Below are 19819 nucleotides of genomic sequence, written 5' to 3'. Positions count from 1 at the left end.
CCCATATTTATTCTGTGTTTAATTTCCTCCCGAGTGTCATTTATATTTGTTACTGTTGCTCCAAGATATTTGAATTTTTCCACATCTTCGAAGGATAAATCTCCAATTTTTATATTTCCATTTTGTACAATATTCTGGTCACGAGACATAATACTACTGGGTTCAAAAAGTTCCCGGAATTTTACTACCATTTTTCGTCTTAATATATAACAAGGGATATTATACATTTGTTTTGTTGGTAACATTCATGATGTCATTTCCTTAAAGTTTGTTGATAATGGCGATTGTTGGTTTTGAGTTGTAGGCAATTGTTTATCATAGTGTTTTGATTGTTCGTCGCATTTTGTAATTATGTCCACAGAGCAACGTACAAACATCAAGTTCTGTGTTTTGTTACACAAAACTCCTGCAGAGACATTAAGATTGTTGGAAGAAGCATATGGCGAAGCAGCATTGAAAAAAACTCAAGTGTATGCCTGGCATAAACGCTTTTCTGGTGGCCGCGATAGCATCAAAGATGACGTACGCAGCGGCCAACCAACAACTGCAACAAATGAAGCAATCGCTCAGCGTGTGCGTAATGTTGTGAGGGACGACCGACGTAAAATCATAAGAGAGATGGCAGCAGAGGTCGGAATATCAGTCGGAAGTGTACACAATGTTCTTCACAAGCATCTCAACATGCATTACGTGTCTCAGAAGTTAGTTCCGAAAATGTTGTCGGCAGAACAGAAAGAAACAAGAATGACTCTTGCTGGGGACATGATCACTATGGCTGATGAAGATGGTGATTTCTTAAACAAAATTATTGCTGGTGATGAAACTTGGTGCTACTTGTACGACCCAGTCCCTAAACGACAGTCATCTGAGTGGAAATCGAAAAAAAACCTCGGAAGCAAAAATTTCCTAGGGACACTTCCAAAGGCAAAGTTATGTTGGACGTTTTCTTCGTCTCTCAGGGTCTCATCCACCATGAGTTCATTCCAGAAGGTCGTGCTGTAACGAAAGAATTGTACATAGAAATCCTCCGTCGCCTACGGGACGCAGTGAGAAGGAAACGTCCAGAGAAGTGGGTAGAAAACAACTGGTTCCTTATGCATGGCAATGCACCTGCTCATCGCGCAATTATTGTAAAGATTTTTCTTGCCGGGCACAACATAATTGCTTTGGATCACCCACCATACTCTCCTGATCTCTCACCACCTGATTACTTTCTGTTTCCCCGTCTGAAAAGTCATCTGAAAGGACGGAGATTCAATGCTGAGAGCACTAAGACGGGTTTCACAAAATGGCTTCCAGGCCTGCTTCCAGGAACTCTACACGCGTTGGCAAAAGTGTGTTGTTGCGGAAGGCAACTATTTTGAAGGGAATGCTGTAGAATAGTGTTTAAGGTACGTTGTTTCTATGATACTAGCAAATTCCGGGAACTTTTTGAACCTAGTATGTATATTATATATATCAGAAACATTATTTATATGTGTAACAATCTAAAACACCATTATTACAAAACAACATTTTGTATTTTTATCAGGTGTCTGACATTGTATCAACTATGCGGTTAACTAGCATTGATAGAATTACTTTCATTGACTCTCATTGCAATCATATTTCTGTACAAGAAATGCATTTCGTGTAAAGGTGCAACTTTTTATTGTTGCTATTTCACTGTAATGTCTGTAACTTAGGTATACACTTAATATGGAAGAGTACAAATGTACTTTATAAATACATATATAAAAGACTATTTTAGACATATAAGTAATTCTAATTAGTGTAAAATATAACACTTGTTCACCTCATGTCTGATGTTGGTAATCGTATCTGAAGAGGAATACAATCCATCGTCTGAATGACCAGACAGGGCGGCAAAGGAGGAACAAATGGTATTTTGGCTGCATGTGTCCGTGATGTATTTCTCAAGATCCTTGGGACCTGTAACATACATTAAATTATAAGTGTTTAAATATAGAGAACAATTAATTTTATAGTATATTCATATTCATATTCTTTATTTGCCTGAAAGTACAAGAATACAAGAGGCCTCGTCAATGTGATAATATAAAAAACAATGTGTCAATATTTAAAATATTAAAAGAGTAAAAGATAATAAAATTTAACTAAAATACTACATCATTTTCAAAAAATTCATTCATACTATATCTTGTACATGATACTTCTCAAGAGATAAATTACTCTAGAAATTCTTTTACATACATAACTGACATGGCTGTTCCACCTTAGTTTAGGATCCAGATACATACCCAGCATCTTTACAGATTCATTTATCACATTATTTTGGGTTTGTTTCAAACTTAGAGTTAACACATGAGTTTTTTCATCATTCACAATAAATCCATTAATTGGAAACCACTTTCTTATTTCAGCAAATACAGCTTCCTTCATAAAATCTAACTCAGCAGTATTATTATGTGTGATAACAAAAGTTGTATCGTCAGCATACATTATAGTTTTAGCCGACCATTGTATGGCAAGTCATTTATCATAATAAGAAACAGGAATGGACCAAGAACAGGGCCCTGAGGAACACCACACTTAATTGGAGCTACAGCACTTCTTTTCCCATTTACATCAACAATATGGGAACGTCCAAGCAAATATGAACGGAAAAATGTTTGTTCTATGCCCCTTATGCCAAAGTATGCAAGTTTCATTAACAATACATCATACGGAATGGAATCAAATGCCTTACTTAAATCATTAAATATAGCATATGTATAATTTCTATTTTCAAAGATGTATATATAGTTCTCAATAATTCATAAATTGCATCCTGAGTAGTTTTACCTAGACAGAACCCAAATTGTGAAGGAATAATAAGGTCATGTAGTTCAAAATATTGTGACAGCTGCAACGGGGTTCGAACACGCGTCCGACAGGGTGCGCGGCAGACGAAACGCTGGTACGGGGAGCATCTGCATGCTGAAGGGCAGAGGGGGTGTATTATGTCAACTCGGCGAGGGGAGGCTGCGCGCACAGCTGCTATGTGCGGAGTGAAGGGGGGACGGACCCTCCCGAATCTTCTAGAGGATTCCGTCGAAGTGGAGATATCCAGATAATTCGAGAGGACACCCGTAGAAATTTCTCGTAACTATGATTTTGCTATAAAAGAAGAAACGCGAGCGAACTTGAGCAGTTTTCAGTTTATTCAGCCATTCAGTGAGTAAGCCAGAGCAAGCAAGCCAGTCTTGTGTACCGGAGTTCGACTCGAGTGTGCGTCCGCAACTGTGTCAGCATCCGAAGGCCTGAGTTCGAGTGCAGTGGACCGCAGTTGGAGGGACCTGAGTTCGAGTGCAGTGGACCGCAGTTGGAGGAACCTGAGTTCGAGTACAGTGGACTGTCTCTGAAGGTCTGTGGTTCGAGATACTGTGAACTCGAGTGACTGAGCTAGAAGAACTGTGAACTGAGAACTGACAGTTCTGATTTGTAAATAGTGCTTTGTAAATATTAGTTAAGATTAACAGTTCATTGTTTTTCGTACTAGTCCAAGTAAATTGTCATTGTCGTCTGTGGAGTGCAATAACAAACGCTGTGTTGCTGTGTGGAGAGCAAATCCTATTGTTCAGATAATAAAATTACATTGTTGTTCAGTATTAAAATTTACAATATTCTCTCAACTGTAAGAGTACAACAATTTCTAGTATTTTACCAAAAATGGGTAAAATAGCAATTGGTCTATAATTTCCAGCATAATTTCTTTCACCTTTCTTATAAATAGGGACAGTTTTTGCTAATTTAAATTTCTGAGGAAAAATTCCATCCTTTAAACATCTGTTAATGCAAACAGTAAGTGGCAAAAGTATATGATGTATTATATTTTTTACTAAAGTATTACTTATACCATAAATATCCATACTATTGGAGTTTTTCATTTTTTTAACTACATTTAGAACCTCTATTTCTGTTACTGCACGCCACTGAAAACTCATACCCTGAGGAACAGGGTTATTAAATAACAGACTTTGAGCTGATACACCATAAATGTCAGAAATTAATATGATGGTAATAAAAAACATTCATACAGAAGAACGTCAAATATTACATTTTATCCATTAATCTTAACATTATACGAATATTACCTTCTTTTGTTGGACAGAAAGTTTCTTGTGGTTCAAATTTTACACGTGACAGTGGGAGTGAGATATCTGGACCCATTTCCTTTTCGATCTGTGTTGCCACATTTCTGAAGTAATTGTCAAATACGTACTTCACCTCGTTGTTGTACCTTTTTAACACCTGTGCAAACAAGAGAATTGCAGAAAAATGTAAGCTGAAAAACTCAGAATAAACTTACTGGTTGTAAAAATTAATACTTACTTACTGGCTTTTAAGGAACCCAGAGGTTCATTGTCGCATTCACACAGGGGCGTATACTGGTTAAAGGGTTTGGGCTACCGCTGACCCTATTATTACACAAAATATATCTAACAATTACTTTAATTTTAATTACTATGGTAAAACTAATAATACAAAATTATTACATTATGTTATATTATAAACTGTTTCTTTTGTAATTTCCTTGGGCTACCGCCGGTAGCCCGCAAAATACGCCCCTGCATTCACATAAGCCCGCCATTGGTCCCTATCCTGAGCAAGATTAATCCAGTCCTTGCATCATATCCCACCTCCCTCAATTTCATTTTAATATTTTTCTCCCATATACATCTCGGCCTCCCCAAAGGTCTCTTCCACTCAGGTCTTCCAACTAACACTGTATATGCATTCTTACATTCACGTATACATGCTACATGCCCTGCCCATCTCAAACGTCTGGATTTAATATTCCAAATTATGTTAGGTGAAGAATATAAAGTGTGCAGTTCTGTGTTGTGTAACTTTCTCCATTATCCTGTAACTTCATCCCTCTTAGCCCCAAATATTTTCCTAAGTTCCTTATTCTCGAACACTCTTAATCTCTGTTCCTCTCTCAAAATGAGAGTCCAAGTTTCACAACCATACAGAACAACCGGTAATATAACTGTTTTATAAATTCTAACTTACAGCATTTTTGAGAGCAGACTGGATGATAAAAGCTTCTCAACCGAATAACAACAGGCATTTCCCATATTTATTCTGTGTTTAATTTTCTCTCGAGTGTCATTTATATTTGTTACTGTTCCTCGAAGGTTCCACCTTTTTCAAAGGATTAATTTCCAATTTTTGTATTTCCATTTGGTAATATGTTCTGGTCACGAGACATAATCATATACTTTGTTTTTTCGGGGTTTGTTTCCAAGTAAAAGATAATAAAAGATACAATCATTTCCATCTTTCCTATATGATATTTCTTAACTGGCAGCTGTATGTAGCCCAATGTACTAAAATTTGGCATGCCAAGGTTGCAGGGTTACCAGTTGATTTCTCTCCCCCTCCCAGGCGAGGACAATTTACTTCAGAAAGAAGACAATTAAATTATGGACATATACATATTAAATTAAAGATAATTGTTTTCCCTTCTCTAATTTTTCACTGTTAGAGTAACGAAATCTACATCGACATAAGACATAGTCCTCCTACCCCTTCTTTAATATATTCATCATGCCAGTTTCATTCTTCATCCTTTGCGAGTTTCATGTTCCATTATTGTGTTTAATTAAATTTATTTCAATATATTTGATTGTTCCTGAGGATTTTCCTGTTACGTAAATAAAGTGTTTTACCTATCATTTACAAATAACTGTTGACTAAATATATGATTATTTTGAAGTGTAATAATGACACAACCTTTGTTTTTATTATACAAAATTAAACAGAAGTTATAATTTGTTAAAAATTGGATGACTGTGAAAAAACTACGTTTTAAAGATTTTATAAGGACACAGTATTCATGAATATGTTCTATTGGAACATAGTATATAATATTACTAATACACGTAATAAAAATACCGTAAAATAATAATAAAAAATAATAATGATAATAATAATAATAATAATAATAATAATAATAATAAATCTTGATTACACAACTTTTAACACTGTATCAGTTCGAAATATATATGGTAATACTTTCCTGTGTTAAATTTCGAAGTTCATTTTAAAGTTCATAAATAATAGGTCGAAACATGTAAACAAGGTACGTTGAAATTTAACACAGGAAAGTCTTACCATAAATATTCCGAAGTAATAATAATAATAATAATAATAATAATAATAATAATAATAATAATATTATTATTATTATTATTATTATTATTATTATTATTATAGAAAATGTAAAATAGCAATAATGTAAATTGTAAACAATTTTAATAATAATCCCCCCTTGACAAAATTCTGCATACCATATGTCACTATTACTAGGGTTTGACCAATTGAAGAAAAATCCAGAAGCAGGAGTGAATGTTCATGCATTAAAACTTTCAGACTGACAGAAGTAATACATTCATTATCATGTACGTCTCCACTATGAGAAGTTAATCGTAAATTACATTATATTGCTGTTCCTTGCTTCTAAGTCATAAGACTTCAAAGGTGGGAGTGTAGAAGAATTTAAATGGGGGTAGAGACATTATAGTAAGCAGTGAATAAGAGAACGAGTAGGATACAATAATGGGAGAATGTAAGTATGTGGTATCAATTTAAATTATAAGAGTGTTTATCATAAGGTATATTTGTAATGAATGTAATAGTGGCACCGGACACAAAATTGTGAGTTTCACATTACATGGCTGGAATAGTTGACACGAAATATATATCACGTCACGTCACATCAGTGGCGGCTGGTGGTTTGAAAATATGGTGGTGCACAATGGATATCGAAGGAGTTAAACATACTTTACTTTAAAGTTTAAAACCGTGTATACCTGAGGTCATAGACATATAAAGCTAATTTATATGCAATTAATAAGTAAAATGACTAAATACAAGTACACATATTTACACAGAAGTCCAAAAGTGGAAGGGGTCGTGGGCGGAGCTCTCTATATTGCGATTTACCCTCATGAAAAACATTTGAGCACAGAATCGTCATCAGAATGCTACCAAGTACCAGGTGCAACGTTTCCGTTCATAAAGTTCAAATGCGGCTTTCGTAGGCTGTCGGGAGATAGCAGCACTTATTGTCAGAACGACAACTCTTCGAACTTTAAAGCAAAATACAAGCTCCTTTATGTATTGTGCCGCTTGTGTGGATGCAGATTGAGAAAGTAATGTGCTAAATATGCGACTGTTCATTGCACAAGCCGAATGAATACATTTTTCATGCTTATTACTTCGGACAAATGTCTAGTTGAAACAGATACTTTCCCAGTGAACTTAGTTTCTTCTGCACTGACGTTGGTATCCATGTTAGGGAGTGCGACAATCCGTGCGTATTTTTTTTAAAGCAAGACGTAAAGCGCTTCAGTAAGGCCGTTCTTTTATTACATTTGCTTCACCGTCGCTGCAGCAGCGCTGTAGCAAGTGTGCAGCAAATCAAAACTTCGCTTTACGAGTTTGCTGCACGATCCATCATGGCGGAATGTGTGTTTTGATCTTTTGCAACGTTTATTATTGTCAAAATCGTCTAGTAATAACAATTCCATGTCATTATCATGGAAGTCGAAATTAGTTAACATGTTTGGTTCTTTTAGGGTTAAATTTATTACCGGTACGGCAGAAATAGAAGCCAATATTAATTGTCCACCATTTTGCAGTCAGTTGACCTACTTGCGTTTTTTTACGACCCTCATTTTGTTGCAGCAAAGGCATGAAGCGCTTTAAAAAAAAAACGCACGGAAACCGTTCTCAATGAGGAAAGCAGTAGACCACGCCTCTAACCCCCCTGTCCCCGCACTAGCCGAACATCTCTATAAACTACCTTCCCTAGGTTTTCAACATCTTTGCAAACCAAGAGGCTTGGAGGCTCCTGCAGACGTACAAAACAAGACGCCAGCTGCAGATAGTCATGAATGAAAATTCTAAATAAAATTATATTTTTAAAAGTAACAAAGCCGGGAGATTAGGAACATTACTGGGGGGTGTACAAACCTGCAACCCCCTTGAGAAGCCGCCACTGCCGTCACATATGTCATGTGTCACATGTCATATATCATTCACTGCTGCTGTTGACCTAACACTGGTTACAAGCAGTGGCGGTGCGTCAATAAGAGCACAAGAGCACGTGAACACCTTGTTTCCATTAATGCACGACTAGTTTTATTATTTGATACCGTATTGACGTAGTGGGGATGTATAATATCAGAATCGAGTATTTTAAACTTCCCGCATCTTGCATAAACTTCTTATGTAAACTTGGCAACATCCGTTCACGTACAAGCCGTGTTCTTTTCGAGTTGGTTACAGGAATTTCACGCATGCGCGGGAGAAAATTGTCTTTAGCTGGCCGCTTATGACTCGTCAAGAGCACAAAGCGTTAAGTGAACATGATGAGTATCTATCCTACAGATGTCAGGTCCATCGATGCCTATCGTTCACGTGCTATATCTCGAGGAGGAAATTTAAAAGCCTGTAGATGTCAGCATCTGACTGTAGGAACGTTTACTTACGTGTACAGTGCTGCTACGAGAGTGTAGTTTGTGAATTACTATACTTCAGTGTCGGCATAATAGCATAGCTTGGCTTTCAAACACGTGCTGGCTGACTGTGGTGGTGGTATGAATTTAAGTATCTGTATGGCAGTGTATAATATTTGAGAATAATATTTACTGGCATGTATTTATAGTAATCTATGCGAGTGGGATTACAGTACTGGTATAGGCTATAGTGTATCAGTGTGTTGTGAATCAAAATATATTACTGAACACACGCGTTTGTAAATAACGAGATCGTGGTATGTATTCATTTTTAACAAACGTAAACAATGAACTCTGCTCAAGTAATTTTGAACAGTAAAGAACTGGGTAAACTGGCTTACCAAGAAAAATTGGAAATAAAAAGACTGAGTTTCATTATTATTATTATTATTGTTATTATTATTATTATTATTATTATTATTATTATTATTATTATTATTATAATATGTTGTTTTGAATTTATATACGGTTTTTTTTCGATAGTGAAACATTGGAATCATGACATTTCATATTAGACTAAACGTACGATTTCAAATTCTCTTCGATTTTGGAACCACAAAATTGTGAACACACATTATATTTTATCACGAGCCGCCACTGGTTACAAGACATCCTTCTCTTAAGAAACACTTTAACATAGCAATTAAATAAACAAATGAAAATACAGGCAGAACAAAGTATGGTTATTTGTCAAGATTTACCTCCTTAACTTCTTGAGGGAGAGGAGGTAACACTACGTTTGAATTCTTGTGCTTAATCTTTTCTTCCATGCTGTGCAGTGGGTAGATTGCAAATAAGTAGCTTAGCACAACAATTAGTGTCATCTGGGTCTCTTTCGAGATTTTACCATCTTTATCTCTCTTGCAAATTCTCCTGAAGACTCCAGATTTCCAGAGGTACACAAATGCCAGGTTTCCAGGCTCATGATAGTGGAGATGTGTAACAATGCCGGTCATAAATTGTGGCTTTCCTTCGTCATCCAACAAACCCTTAAAAGACAAACACAGACAAACAGCATTACATAATGCCAATTACGAAAGTACCATACATGATTTTGTTCATCCTGTACCGTACCTACAACAATTTGCTTCAAAATATAAATCAGTGGCTCAACTTCATGGAAGATTTCAAAATTGCACTAATATTGTTTGATGCATTCTTTAAGAGATGAATTCAATATTTGGACAGGTAACGTAACTTCTATAACAGCAATATTATAAAGGCCTAGCATTTACTTAAAGCTATCCCACAAGACTTGTCACTGGAACAGTGGCGGTGCATCAATAAGAGCACAAGAGCACGTGAACACCTTGTTTCCATTGAAGCATGACTAGTTTTATTATTCAAAACCGTATTGACGTAAAAAGGGATGTAGGCCTATAATATCAGAATCAAGTATGTTAAACCTCCCGCATCTTGCATGAACTTATGTAAACTTGGCAACGTGCGTTTACCTTTAAGCCGTGCTCTTTGCAAGGAGGTTACAGGAATTACAAGCATGCACGGGACAAAATTGTCTTTAGCTGGCCGCTTATGACTCGTCAAGAGCACAAAGCGTTAAGTGAACAGTGAATCTATCCTACAGATGTCAGGTGCATCGATGCCTATCTTTCACTTGTTATATTTTGAGGCAGGGAATTACATACATACATACATACATACATACATACTGAAGCAGTAATTAGGAGAGGGAGAGAACGATCTAATAGCGAAGTGATATCTCCATATTTTTGTGACATGCAATCGCGGGGATGTTCTGGCGACTTGGTTAGAATTAGCTTCCCACGCAGGTATTCGTCTGCGTCACTTGTCAGCATCGGACAGATTTAGGGCCACCTTGTGCGAGATTGTATATAGACACTCGGCGATGTGTAAAATCCTAAAATTTGACTGGACCCTTGGGAAAGATACTGCCAAGCTTGGGTTTTCCAAAGAACGGGTATTCTTGAAAGATCTTCGAACTAATTTGATGTTGTGGGAAGTCCAAAGTTTAAATTTAGACATGACGTATTTCGCGCCCAATAAGAAGAGATCTTGGTCCAGCTTATGAGGTCACTTTGGACCAATAGGGAATAGATTGTAGGCCGGTTAAGTGACGTAGTTTTTAAACAATAGGATAGTTAGTTTTAGCGTAGGATAGGTTTTTATAAATAAGGGTGACGGGGAGCGGAAAGGGATCACAACTTCTCATCGTGTCGGCGGCCCTACATACAGGGCACAATAACTACTTCGTTTTGTGTCGACAGGACCACGACTTCTTTTCGTGTCGACGGCACGACACACTGAGTTTTTCTCGGTGTCGGCGGCCCAACGTAATAGTCTTTCTTCCGGCGAAGACTCGATAGTTAGAACTTTGTCATCGGCGAGACTACTCGTCAACGTTTAGGAGCTTCGATCATAGTGTACTGGGCAGAGTATTGAATTTACAGTATCGGATAGATCTTATTCAGAGTTGCCATAGAGTCGATACAGAAGTGCAACCAACGATTGAATTATAAGTCAGCCGGAAATACATACTCTAGGGTTTACCAAGTGAATACGACAATAAACTTATAGTTTTGGAGTTTACACTGCCTTTTATATAAGTAGCCGGCTTGGTCTCAATCCCGACATCATCCTACACCACAACCGTACCTCGGCTACCCTGAGTGAATCTCACGCAACACCGAGACGCACCCCCCCCCTCAATACATACATACATCAGTGTAATCCCAACACCACATATATGCTGAATAATCTTTCATCCGAATGTGTAAAACATTAAATGTACATGTAAACGCAAATTTTATAATTATTAAAATTGATAAATTGTCAGTATTTTATTATAAAATATATATTATCAAGATATTATAATTATCTTTCATAAAGTATTCAGAAAAGTTCACACAAACCTGAATCATAAGCAGTTGTGTAGAAAAGGAAAAGTAATGCTTCATCTGATTCTTCAGCTCTGGAATTGTTTGGTACAACAAGCAGCAGTTCAACATCGTCAGAGCTCTGAGAAAATAAAATTAATAAGCACTATAACAAAGTAAGAATGCAGTACATAATTTGCAACTCATATTCATTATTTACCGTCCATTTTAAAAAGCATAGACTATACAGAGATGATAAAATTATATGACGATTATGGAGCAATTATAGAATAAGAGTGACAGGAAAACAAGTTCTGTCACAGTTACAGATCTCACAGAATGCCCTGAGAAACGTGAAAGCCTTCAAGTCATCAACTAAGACTAAGAGCTACAACTGGGCGTGAGGAATTGTGTGAGGATTAATAAAAAGGAAGGTTTACTATTATATACAGACTTATTTACAAATTACATGTGAATTGAAATTACTGTGTCGAACTGCATTACATACCGGTACTGATGATTACTTTTCTACATAGTTTCTGACAACTTGTATGCATTTTTCGCATCTTGGCATGAGCTTAGAGATTTGTGCTCGGTGAAACTAGTTATTTATATTTGAATCACTCATGGACATACTAGCACCGTATTTTGTTGAAAGCACCCATGAGCAACAGAAATCTAGGTTCTCGTTTACTTTCTCTGATCTGCTTCTTTGTAGTACCGGTATTGGACAGTTTTCAACTGATTATTTTACAGCATATATATTTTAAAGACCGTATTAAAATGTCACTAAGAGGCTTGATTATGAACATTAGTTCAATTATATATTTGTCTAAAGTAAGACACATTTATCTAGAGTCATAGACATGTATGGAGGTGCTCATCGGACGGCTTCTGGAGTATCCCTAAGCAGTTGAGCCCAAAGAAGCTCTATGTGCATCCGTGACAGAATGAGTTGCATGCCATCTGTGCTATCTACAATCCGCCACACCTCGCATTCCTTTTCGGCCTTCAAATCTGTATAAAATACCTGTGGCACCGGTAGTAATCTGCTATACCTTGTGAATCTATTAAAGTAGATATTTCTAAGTTCGCCAGGTCTCCAAAGTTCGCCACTCTACATTTTCGTTAAGATACGATATTTGGCCAAAAGTTGGCAGCAGTAATTTGATGCATGATGAGTTAGAACTTCGTTGAACACGCAAGGTACTTTACCAGTATCTCTTGCTATGAGGTAGTCGCCATAATTATGTTAACTGTGGTTGCCGGTATAAGATTTGCTCCATAATTATCCATTTCATCTAACGGAATAAGTAATGCATTTACAGAGTGTAATATAGAATTTTAAAGCCTATTTTGTGTACTTTCTGGCAGTATTTTTAGAATTAAATTTACTATAGTTATGTCCTACTTTATGACATTGTTATTAAACGTTGGAACTGTTCTTAAGTTCGCCACTGCAGCTTCTTCCATGGCCAACTTAGGATCATTCGTTTCTGCTTCTCTGAGATCATTTTAAAGAGTTGACAATTTAAATAGCTGATTACATTTTATTTTAGTATTTAAATGAGTGATATTTTATAGGTAAAATAACATTAAAGTTATTAATCCTGTGATAATTTATTAATGATAAAACTTTATTTAATTCCTGCTATGACTATTTTTTTCTGTCTTAAAATATATTACATCTGTACTCTGATGATATTATTATTCAGGGTATGATCTGGAACAAGGGCCATTCAGTGGCACCAAGTCTATCAATTTATTTGTCAAATATTTCATTCAAAAAGTTCCCACAGTCAGTCCATAGTGAATGGGTACTGGTACACCATCTTGCTGCCAGTTTAACTTTTTTCGAACTTGTTGCAGGTGTTCAAAGAGTAGACTGTTTTCCAGGTATTTAACGAAAATAGTACAACAAAACAGTGAAAAATTAAAAATCAATGAAATTGTTTCCCTCACCAGTAATTACTTGCCGAGTTTCTTGGATGATTACAGTTTTCTACATAGAAGATTTGGAGGATGTTATTGGTTATTTCAAAGAGCTAGAACATAATTCTGATTCAGCAGCACTTTCGTATTTTAGTGACTTAATTTATGGAAAGGTAAAGTCTATACAATTTGAAGTTGCATTTACCAAAGAACACTGTACCATTGTGAATCTCATCACCAGTTTGATACGAATATCCTGTAATTATGAATTTAAATTATAATGAAAACAATTTTGTGTTAACAATTAATATTAGAGGAGAAAAATTCGCTCCGGTGCCGGGAATCGAACCCAGATCCTTGGTTCTACGTACCAAGTGCTCTCACCATTGAGCTACACCGAAGTCCAATCCACAGCACCGGATCGAACTCCCCTCCTCCAGTGTTTTTCCTTTAGTGGCCTGACTCCAAGTTAGGCATATGTGTTGACATTTTTATTCAAGACAACTGCCATTATACAAGGAGCGCACTCAGTTGAGTGACTTGATGGCCGGGATTCCACAGTAAAGTGCACAGTAATATGTACAGAAATATGCTCTGTTTCTAGAAGAATTTACTAAAGATTATTATTTTTTGGTCCTACAGAATATATATCTGTTATGGTAACAATATTAATATTAGAAGAGAAAAATTCGCTCCGGCGCCACAGCGAATTTTTCTCCTCTAATATTAATTGTTACCATAACAGATATATATTCTGTAGGGCTAAAAAAAAATAATTATCTCGAATTCAATAAAAATATATTTCTGATATTCAGTGCAGGCAATTACATAATAATTCCTTACCTGCAGAGAGCCTGGCGTGTTGCTTCATCCTTGTGGGTGCCTTCAGAAGTGATGTCGCTCACCATAAGCAGAGCACGTAAGACCAAGGTCACAGTTAGAGGAAAATTTCCAATCATTTTTGGCAGCTTTCCTGTGAGGAGCGTGCACATCTTACGTTCTTTCAGTCCCATAAACACAACATTACCAGAAGTGTCAAATCCCCGTCGGCCTGCACGGCCTGACATTTGCTGAAACTCCAGAGGGTTAAGATATTGACTGTCTCCAACAATTGCTACAGTCTTACAAGGCATATGAATTCCAAGTGCCAAAGTACCAGTAGCAACCACGAGGTTCACCATTTTCATTCTGAAAAGCATTTCAACAGCGCTCCTCTCTTTTGCATTCATTCCACCATGGTGCACACCAATGCCATATTGCAATCCACGTGGAAATAAATGAGTGTCTTTGTAACCCATTTTAATTAGCCTTCCTTCAACATATTCCACTATTTTTGGGTTTGCTAGTCCCAGATTCTTGAAAGCTTTACATCGATTACCTTCACTGTTAAGCAAATTCAGTGACCTTATGAATTTATTTTTATCATGAAATCCCCTAGATAATTTGAAGTCATATACACCTTTTGCAGCCGCATTTCTTAATGGTTTTGATTTTTCAGGATCAGTTGTGTTCGTTGTTTCATAACTGCTCTTCTTTTTTTCCTTGGTATGATGTTCTTCTTTTTCATTATTAACAAAAAAATTTGTGGCTTTTCCAAAAAGAGAACGTACTAAATTACGATTATATGAGAAAATGATGGCTGGCAACATGTTTCTTTTTTTCAGGTTGCAAATGAACTTTATAAAATTGTAATGAATGAAGCCTTTTCCATTTAGATTTTCATCTGACTGTGACACAGTTTTCAGCTGCTCTATAACAGTAAAAAAAGCTGGATTATTTTTCAAAGCCCAACTTGCAAGAAGTTCTCTCAGTTCTTTCTCATAGCTACGAACTAAATTTCTCGAAATGAACCCCTTTTCACAAGTCAGAAAGAACTTTTGTGGATCAAGTTCTGCTATTTGATGATTCTTTGGGTTTGCCATTTTCATTGCACTGTACAACTCGTGCACTTCATCTGGAGAAAGAGAAATGCTTGGTGGTATGCACTGTCGCTCTATTATCATATCTTGATTCACATACGCATATGGATGTATGTCAATAAACCTCCCATCTTCACTGTAAACTTGCTTCTTGAGATCTGCGTGACGATCACTGTACACGACTAGATTCACTTTGTAACAGTTATGAGACTTTGTGGAACCATTCATTTCATCCTGTTGTTGTTTGAAGGTCTGCATACTCTGAAGCCAAGCATGAAGAGTTTCTGGTTCATCAATTGTGGCTGACAGTGCAAGAAACGGACAACGAATTAGAAGCAAACCACACTCCCAGGAAAACCCACCAGCCTGCCCTGCCAAACAGTGAATTTCATCAAAGATTACGTATTTTAATCTTTGTACCCAGTCATGTCTTCGTGGTGAGAGAAGAAGTAACTCAAGGCATTCTGGCACTGTGACTAGGATCTGACTATTGAGAGCATTAGTGCGATAATCTCTTGTAAACACACCATAAACTGATTTTCCAATTGGCATTGCTTTATTCTTGAATCTCGCATAGATAGTTGCAGCTACTTGGTTCACCAATGCTTTTGTGGGTGCAACATACACTACTACACCATCATCTCCCTCTCGTAGAACCTTTTCCATGCAATAGTAGGACGCATATGTCTTTCCTGATGACGTGGGAGCAACCACGAGCACAGACTGGCGTTTGTCTATACTGTCAAAGAGTTTTCGTTGCCACTTGTCAGGTATGAAACCTTCAACTCTATCATCTGGTTCTCCACCGAGTTCCCTATCCAAATCTTCACCAAGATGAAGAAGTTGAAAATCAACTGAAGACATTCCAATTGAAGTATATGACTCAGCATTGCTCTTTGAGGATTGTGGCAACTTCCATCTCTCTGCAATGCTGTGCAAACCCATTTGTTGCAAATATTGGCCAAGCTTCTCGGCTTTATCCTTACTCAATGTATTTGTTCCAAAATCCTTCAGAATCTTTCGAATTGCTTGAAATATTTGTTTAGCATACTGAAGATTTCTCTCACAAATGTTAGTCATATTTCTTCTACATTCTATTTCCCAAAGATGCCAGAGAATTTTTACTTTACGCATTAGCACTTTTTTAATCATTTTTCTCGTCTTCATGACTTGCTCTAGAACTTTCACATTTTGCAGTGCTTTCTGGTAATCCTTCTTTTTCATAAGTTCATTATATTGTTGATTAAAATCACTGTAATAATGTCTGTCAAATTCTTCCTTCTTTCTTTCTTTTTCCTTGAGATTCTCTTCAATTATCCTCAAACCCTTCTTCCCCATTTTCTTTTCCTTGACAGTTCTGTTGCTGGATGAATTCTCAGATACTGGTACTATGACCTTTGATTCAAGTGGTCTTCCTTCTATGCTAGATCCATATAGAGACATATAATATGCATAATTATTTCTTCCTCTGTTGAATTTTCCTTCCTCCCACACAGTTGTAGACGTTTCTACAGTATTTTTTACACGGTCAAAATGATCTGTAATTGGTCTCTTGGAATGCCAGTGTGTTTTCTCTTCAAAAATTTTGTTTCGTGTTATTACATCTTGTATGAATTTATCTTTCACAAGACAATTACTTTTTGGCAGAACATCTTTGCAGAATTCCTTTGTCAATAAAGAATTTATTGGCACCAACTGTTTGATATTTTTCAGGGATGGAGATATTTTTGCAGTTACCTTAGATTCCGTCTTTTTCTTTCCATAGCACTTCAATTTATTCGCTGTTATGGGATACTTCGCCAGTGGTTTTTCTGAGAGATGAATCACTTCTTGCACTAAGCTCTCATATACGGATTGAGTTTGTATGCCTACTCGAATTTCATTTGCATTTTCCTGTTGAGAAATAAAATCTACAACAGTTACAAAGAAATTGCCATGCCAGAGATCTGGTAAAGTCTTAAAATTGTCGTATTTAGCGTCACGAAAGACTTCCTGCAGAGCAGAGTTCATACACTGTTGAAGCGAGAATAGGAACTGCTTATAGTCCTCCGTAGGCTTTCCATGAATAGGCACGCATCCTCGGAACTTAAGAGGCAGTACTTCCAAGAGAGCTGAGTACAGAAGGAATACTCGAATCCAGTCCTTGTATGATTCTGGTGCGCCAGAATGAAGTTTTGAAGCTGTGGCAATAATGATAGCACGCCTTACATGTATTTCTCCTTCAACATACCTGGCAGGCAGCAGAAATTTCGTTCCTTCAAATGTAGATTTTTTAAATCTTTTTTGTATTGCGTCAATGATAACATGCCACATTTTTTTCAGTCTATTGTGCTCCACATTTGGACCAGGTAAACAATAGAAAGCATTCAAAGTTGAAACTTTCAACTCCAGATAGTTCATATCCACTAACGGAAGAGACAAACCCATAAGACAGTAGCCAATAGTAACATGGAACAAGGCCTGTAACGTTTGATTATCATCAGGGAATACTTGAGCACACACGTCCAGAAGTTTGAGATCAGTCAACAGAAAACTACACTTGCAACTCTCAATTACTTTTCTGAAGTTATCATCCCATATGACATCAAATTCTTGTACTTCGTACAACATATTAAACTTCAAGTGAGCTTTGAGTACAGACTTCGCTAGGAGAAGTGCAGGTTTGTCAGCCAATATTTTGTCCCAAATATTGAAGAATACTACTTTGAAAATACCGTTCATTCTGATGAAAAGTTGTAACTGGCGTTCGCATATATAAATTAAGTGCAACAGCTGTCCACCATTTTGTGGATCGTAGTTCGTATTTCCAACAATATTCAGTAGCAAAGAGTCGCCATCCACAAAAAATAGTGCTCCATTGGAGAACTTGTTGTTAATATCACAGAAAACAGGAATGAGAATTTTATTTGTAATGCTCTCTAACAATCTGTCACATTTTGCACTGTACGGTTGTTTTCCTAGTATATTCAACATCTGCATTACCTGTAAAAGTAATAAAAGCCACATTGATTAAACGAGAAAATACTTAAGTACCAGTAAAGTTGATTACAAATTCTATTAATTTCTTATATTCTGTAAATTTTTTTATACTGAACAACAATGTAATTTTATTATCTCAACAATAACTCTTCACTCTCTACAATTTAATTTCACTCCCGTCAACAATGGGATTTGCTCTCCGCACAGCAACACAGCGTTTGTTATTGCACTTCACAAACGACAATGACAATTTACTTGGACTATTACGAACAACAATGAACTGTTAATCTTAACTAATATTCACAAAGCACTATTTACAACACAGAACTGTCAGTTCTCAGTTCACAGCTCGTTTGTCTTGGCTAGTTCTTCTAGCTCAGTCACTCGCGTTCACAGAATCTCGAACCCCAGACCTTCAGAGACGAACCGCTGCACTTCGAACTCAGGTCCCCCAACTGCGGTCCACTGCACTCGAACTCCGGGCTTCAGGCTCCACAGTTACGGACACAACTCAAGTCGCGCTCTGGTCTCGAAGCTGGCTTCACTGCTACACAAGACTAACTCGCTTACTGTCCAACTCTGCCTGTAACAACACTGGCTTACTGACTGACTGGCGTTCACTCGCGCGTTGTATTTATAACTAAGCCATAGTTTCTGGAGAGTTCGCAGCCGGTCGACAGATGCCTAGAAGATAACGGATATCCAGACTTCTCTGGATCTTTCTCCTCAGTCACCAGCTGCTTTACTTTCCCCTCCCTACCGCGGAACAGCGTGTCGCAACCTCCTCTCTCCTCTCCACCCCGCGCACCGTCCCCCAGTGCACCGTGGAGCCCGTGTCGACTCACGCGCGACCTACTCTCTTGCGGGACGCTGGTCATGAGTTCGAATCTCACGTCGCTGTCACAATACTTTACTGTACTTCGTTTCGCATAGAAGAAAACGACCTGCCAGAAATTTTAAAGTGGACAAACTAGCAGGCCAATAGCATTTTCTTCCATATACCTTGAATTTTTAAGTAAAGGTAATACAAGACTATGCCAAAGAAAGCATTATTGTCACATTAATCACTCACTTTGATCAGCCTGTACTGTTGGTTTTAATGATGTGTATAGTGAGTTCTGTCCATGTGTTTGTGTATTCGATTCTCATCATTTTCTTAATAGGTGGAAGACGAAGTTACGTCTACTTGGATACAAAATAAATTGTATTTGAAGCGTGCATTTCCATAACGTTATAAGTGACAAAACCGGGAGAATCTATTTTTCCACATATATCAGTTGTAGGTGCCCTGTTTGACAACATTACGAAAGGTTTTGAAAAAAGTGCTGCCCCAAGTAATAAAGTAGTGCACTTTCAGGTTGTGCAAGTAACAGCGTTGTATGTACTGTATAAAACTATTTTTGCTCCTACTGTAAACTTTACAAATTGGCACTTACAACGTTCTGGAAATGCACGCTTCATATCATGTTCATGCTTATTTTCAAAGTGAATATGGTGATGCTAAAAGCAGGAGATCTTTGATTTTGGTTAAGCAGGTTGTTGAAAGAACAGTTTGTCTAACATTACTCTACATCAGTGTTTGAAAGAGGTGGAGGGCTTAGAC

At 37.1% G+C, this 19819-nt stretch overlaps 1 protein-coding gene across 2 annotated transcripts in view; it reads right to left on the bottom strand.

Annotated features, from left to right (window-relative positions):
* Positions 1-19819, bottom strand: part of LOC138703824 (probable ATP-dependent RNA helicase DDX60) — a 46083-nt gene that overhangs the window by 6943 nt on the left and 19321 nt on the right. For both annotated transcript variants that reach the window (XM_069832031.1, XM_069832032.1), the window contains exons 3-7: positions 14162-18219; positions 11423-11528; positions 9233-9520; positions 4098-4254; positions 1796-1932 (exon numbers count right to left, since the gene is read on the bottom strand). In XM_069832031.1, coding sequence (XP_069688132.1) covers positions 1796-1932; positions 4098-4254; positions 9233-9520; positions 11423-11528; positions 14162-18219 — 4746 coding nt within the window. The remainder of the gene's footprint in view (positions 1-1795; positions 1933-4097; positions 4255-9232; positions 9521-11422; positions 11529-14161; positions 18220-19819) is intronic.

The sequence above is a fragment of the Periplaneta americana genome, chromosome 7 (genome assembly GCF_040183065.1).
Source record: "Periplaneta americana isolate PAMFEO1 chromosome 7, P.americana_PAMFEO1_priV1, whole genome shotgun sequence".
Classification (NCBI taxonomy): Eukaryota; Metazoa; Arthropoda; class Insecta; order Blattodea; family Blattidae; genus Periplaneta; species Periplaneta americana.
Note: the sequence above shows the minus strand (reverse complement) of the source record. Positions and strands in the feature narration are given on the sequence as shown.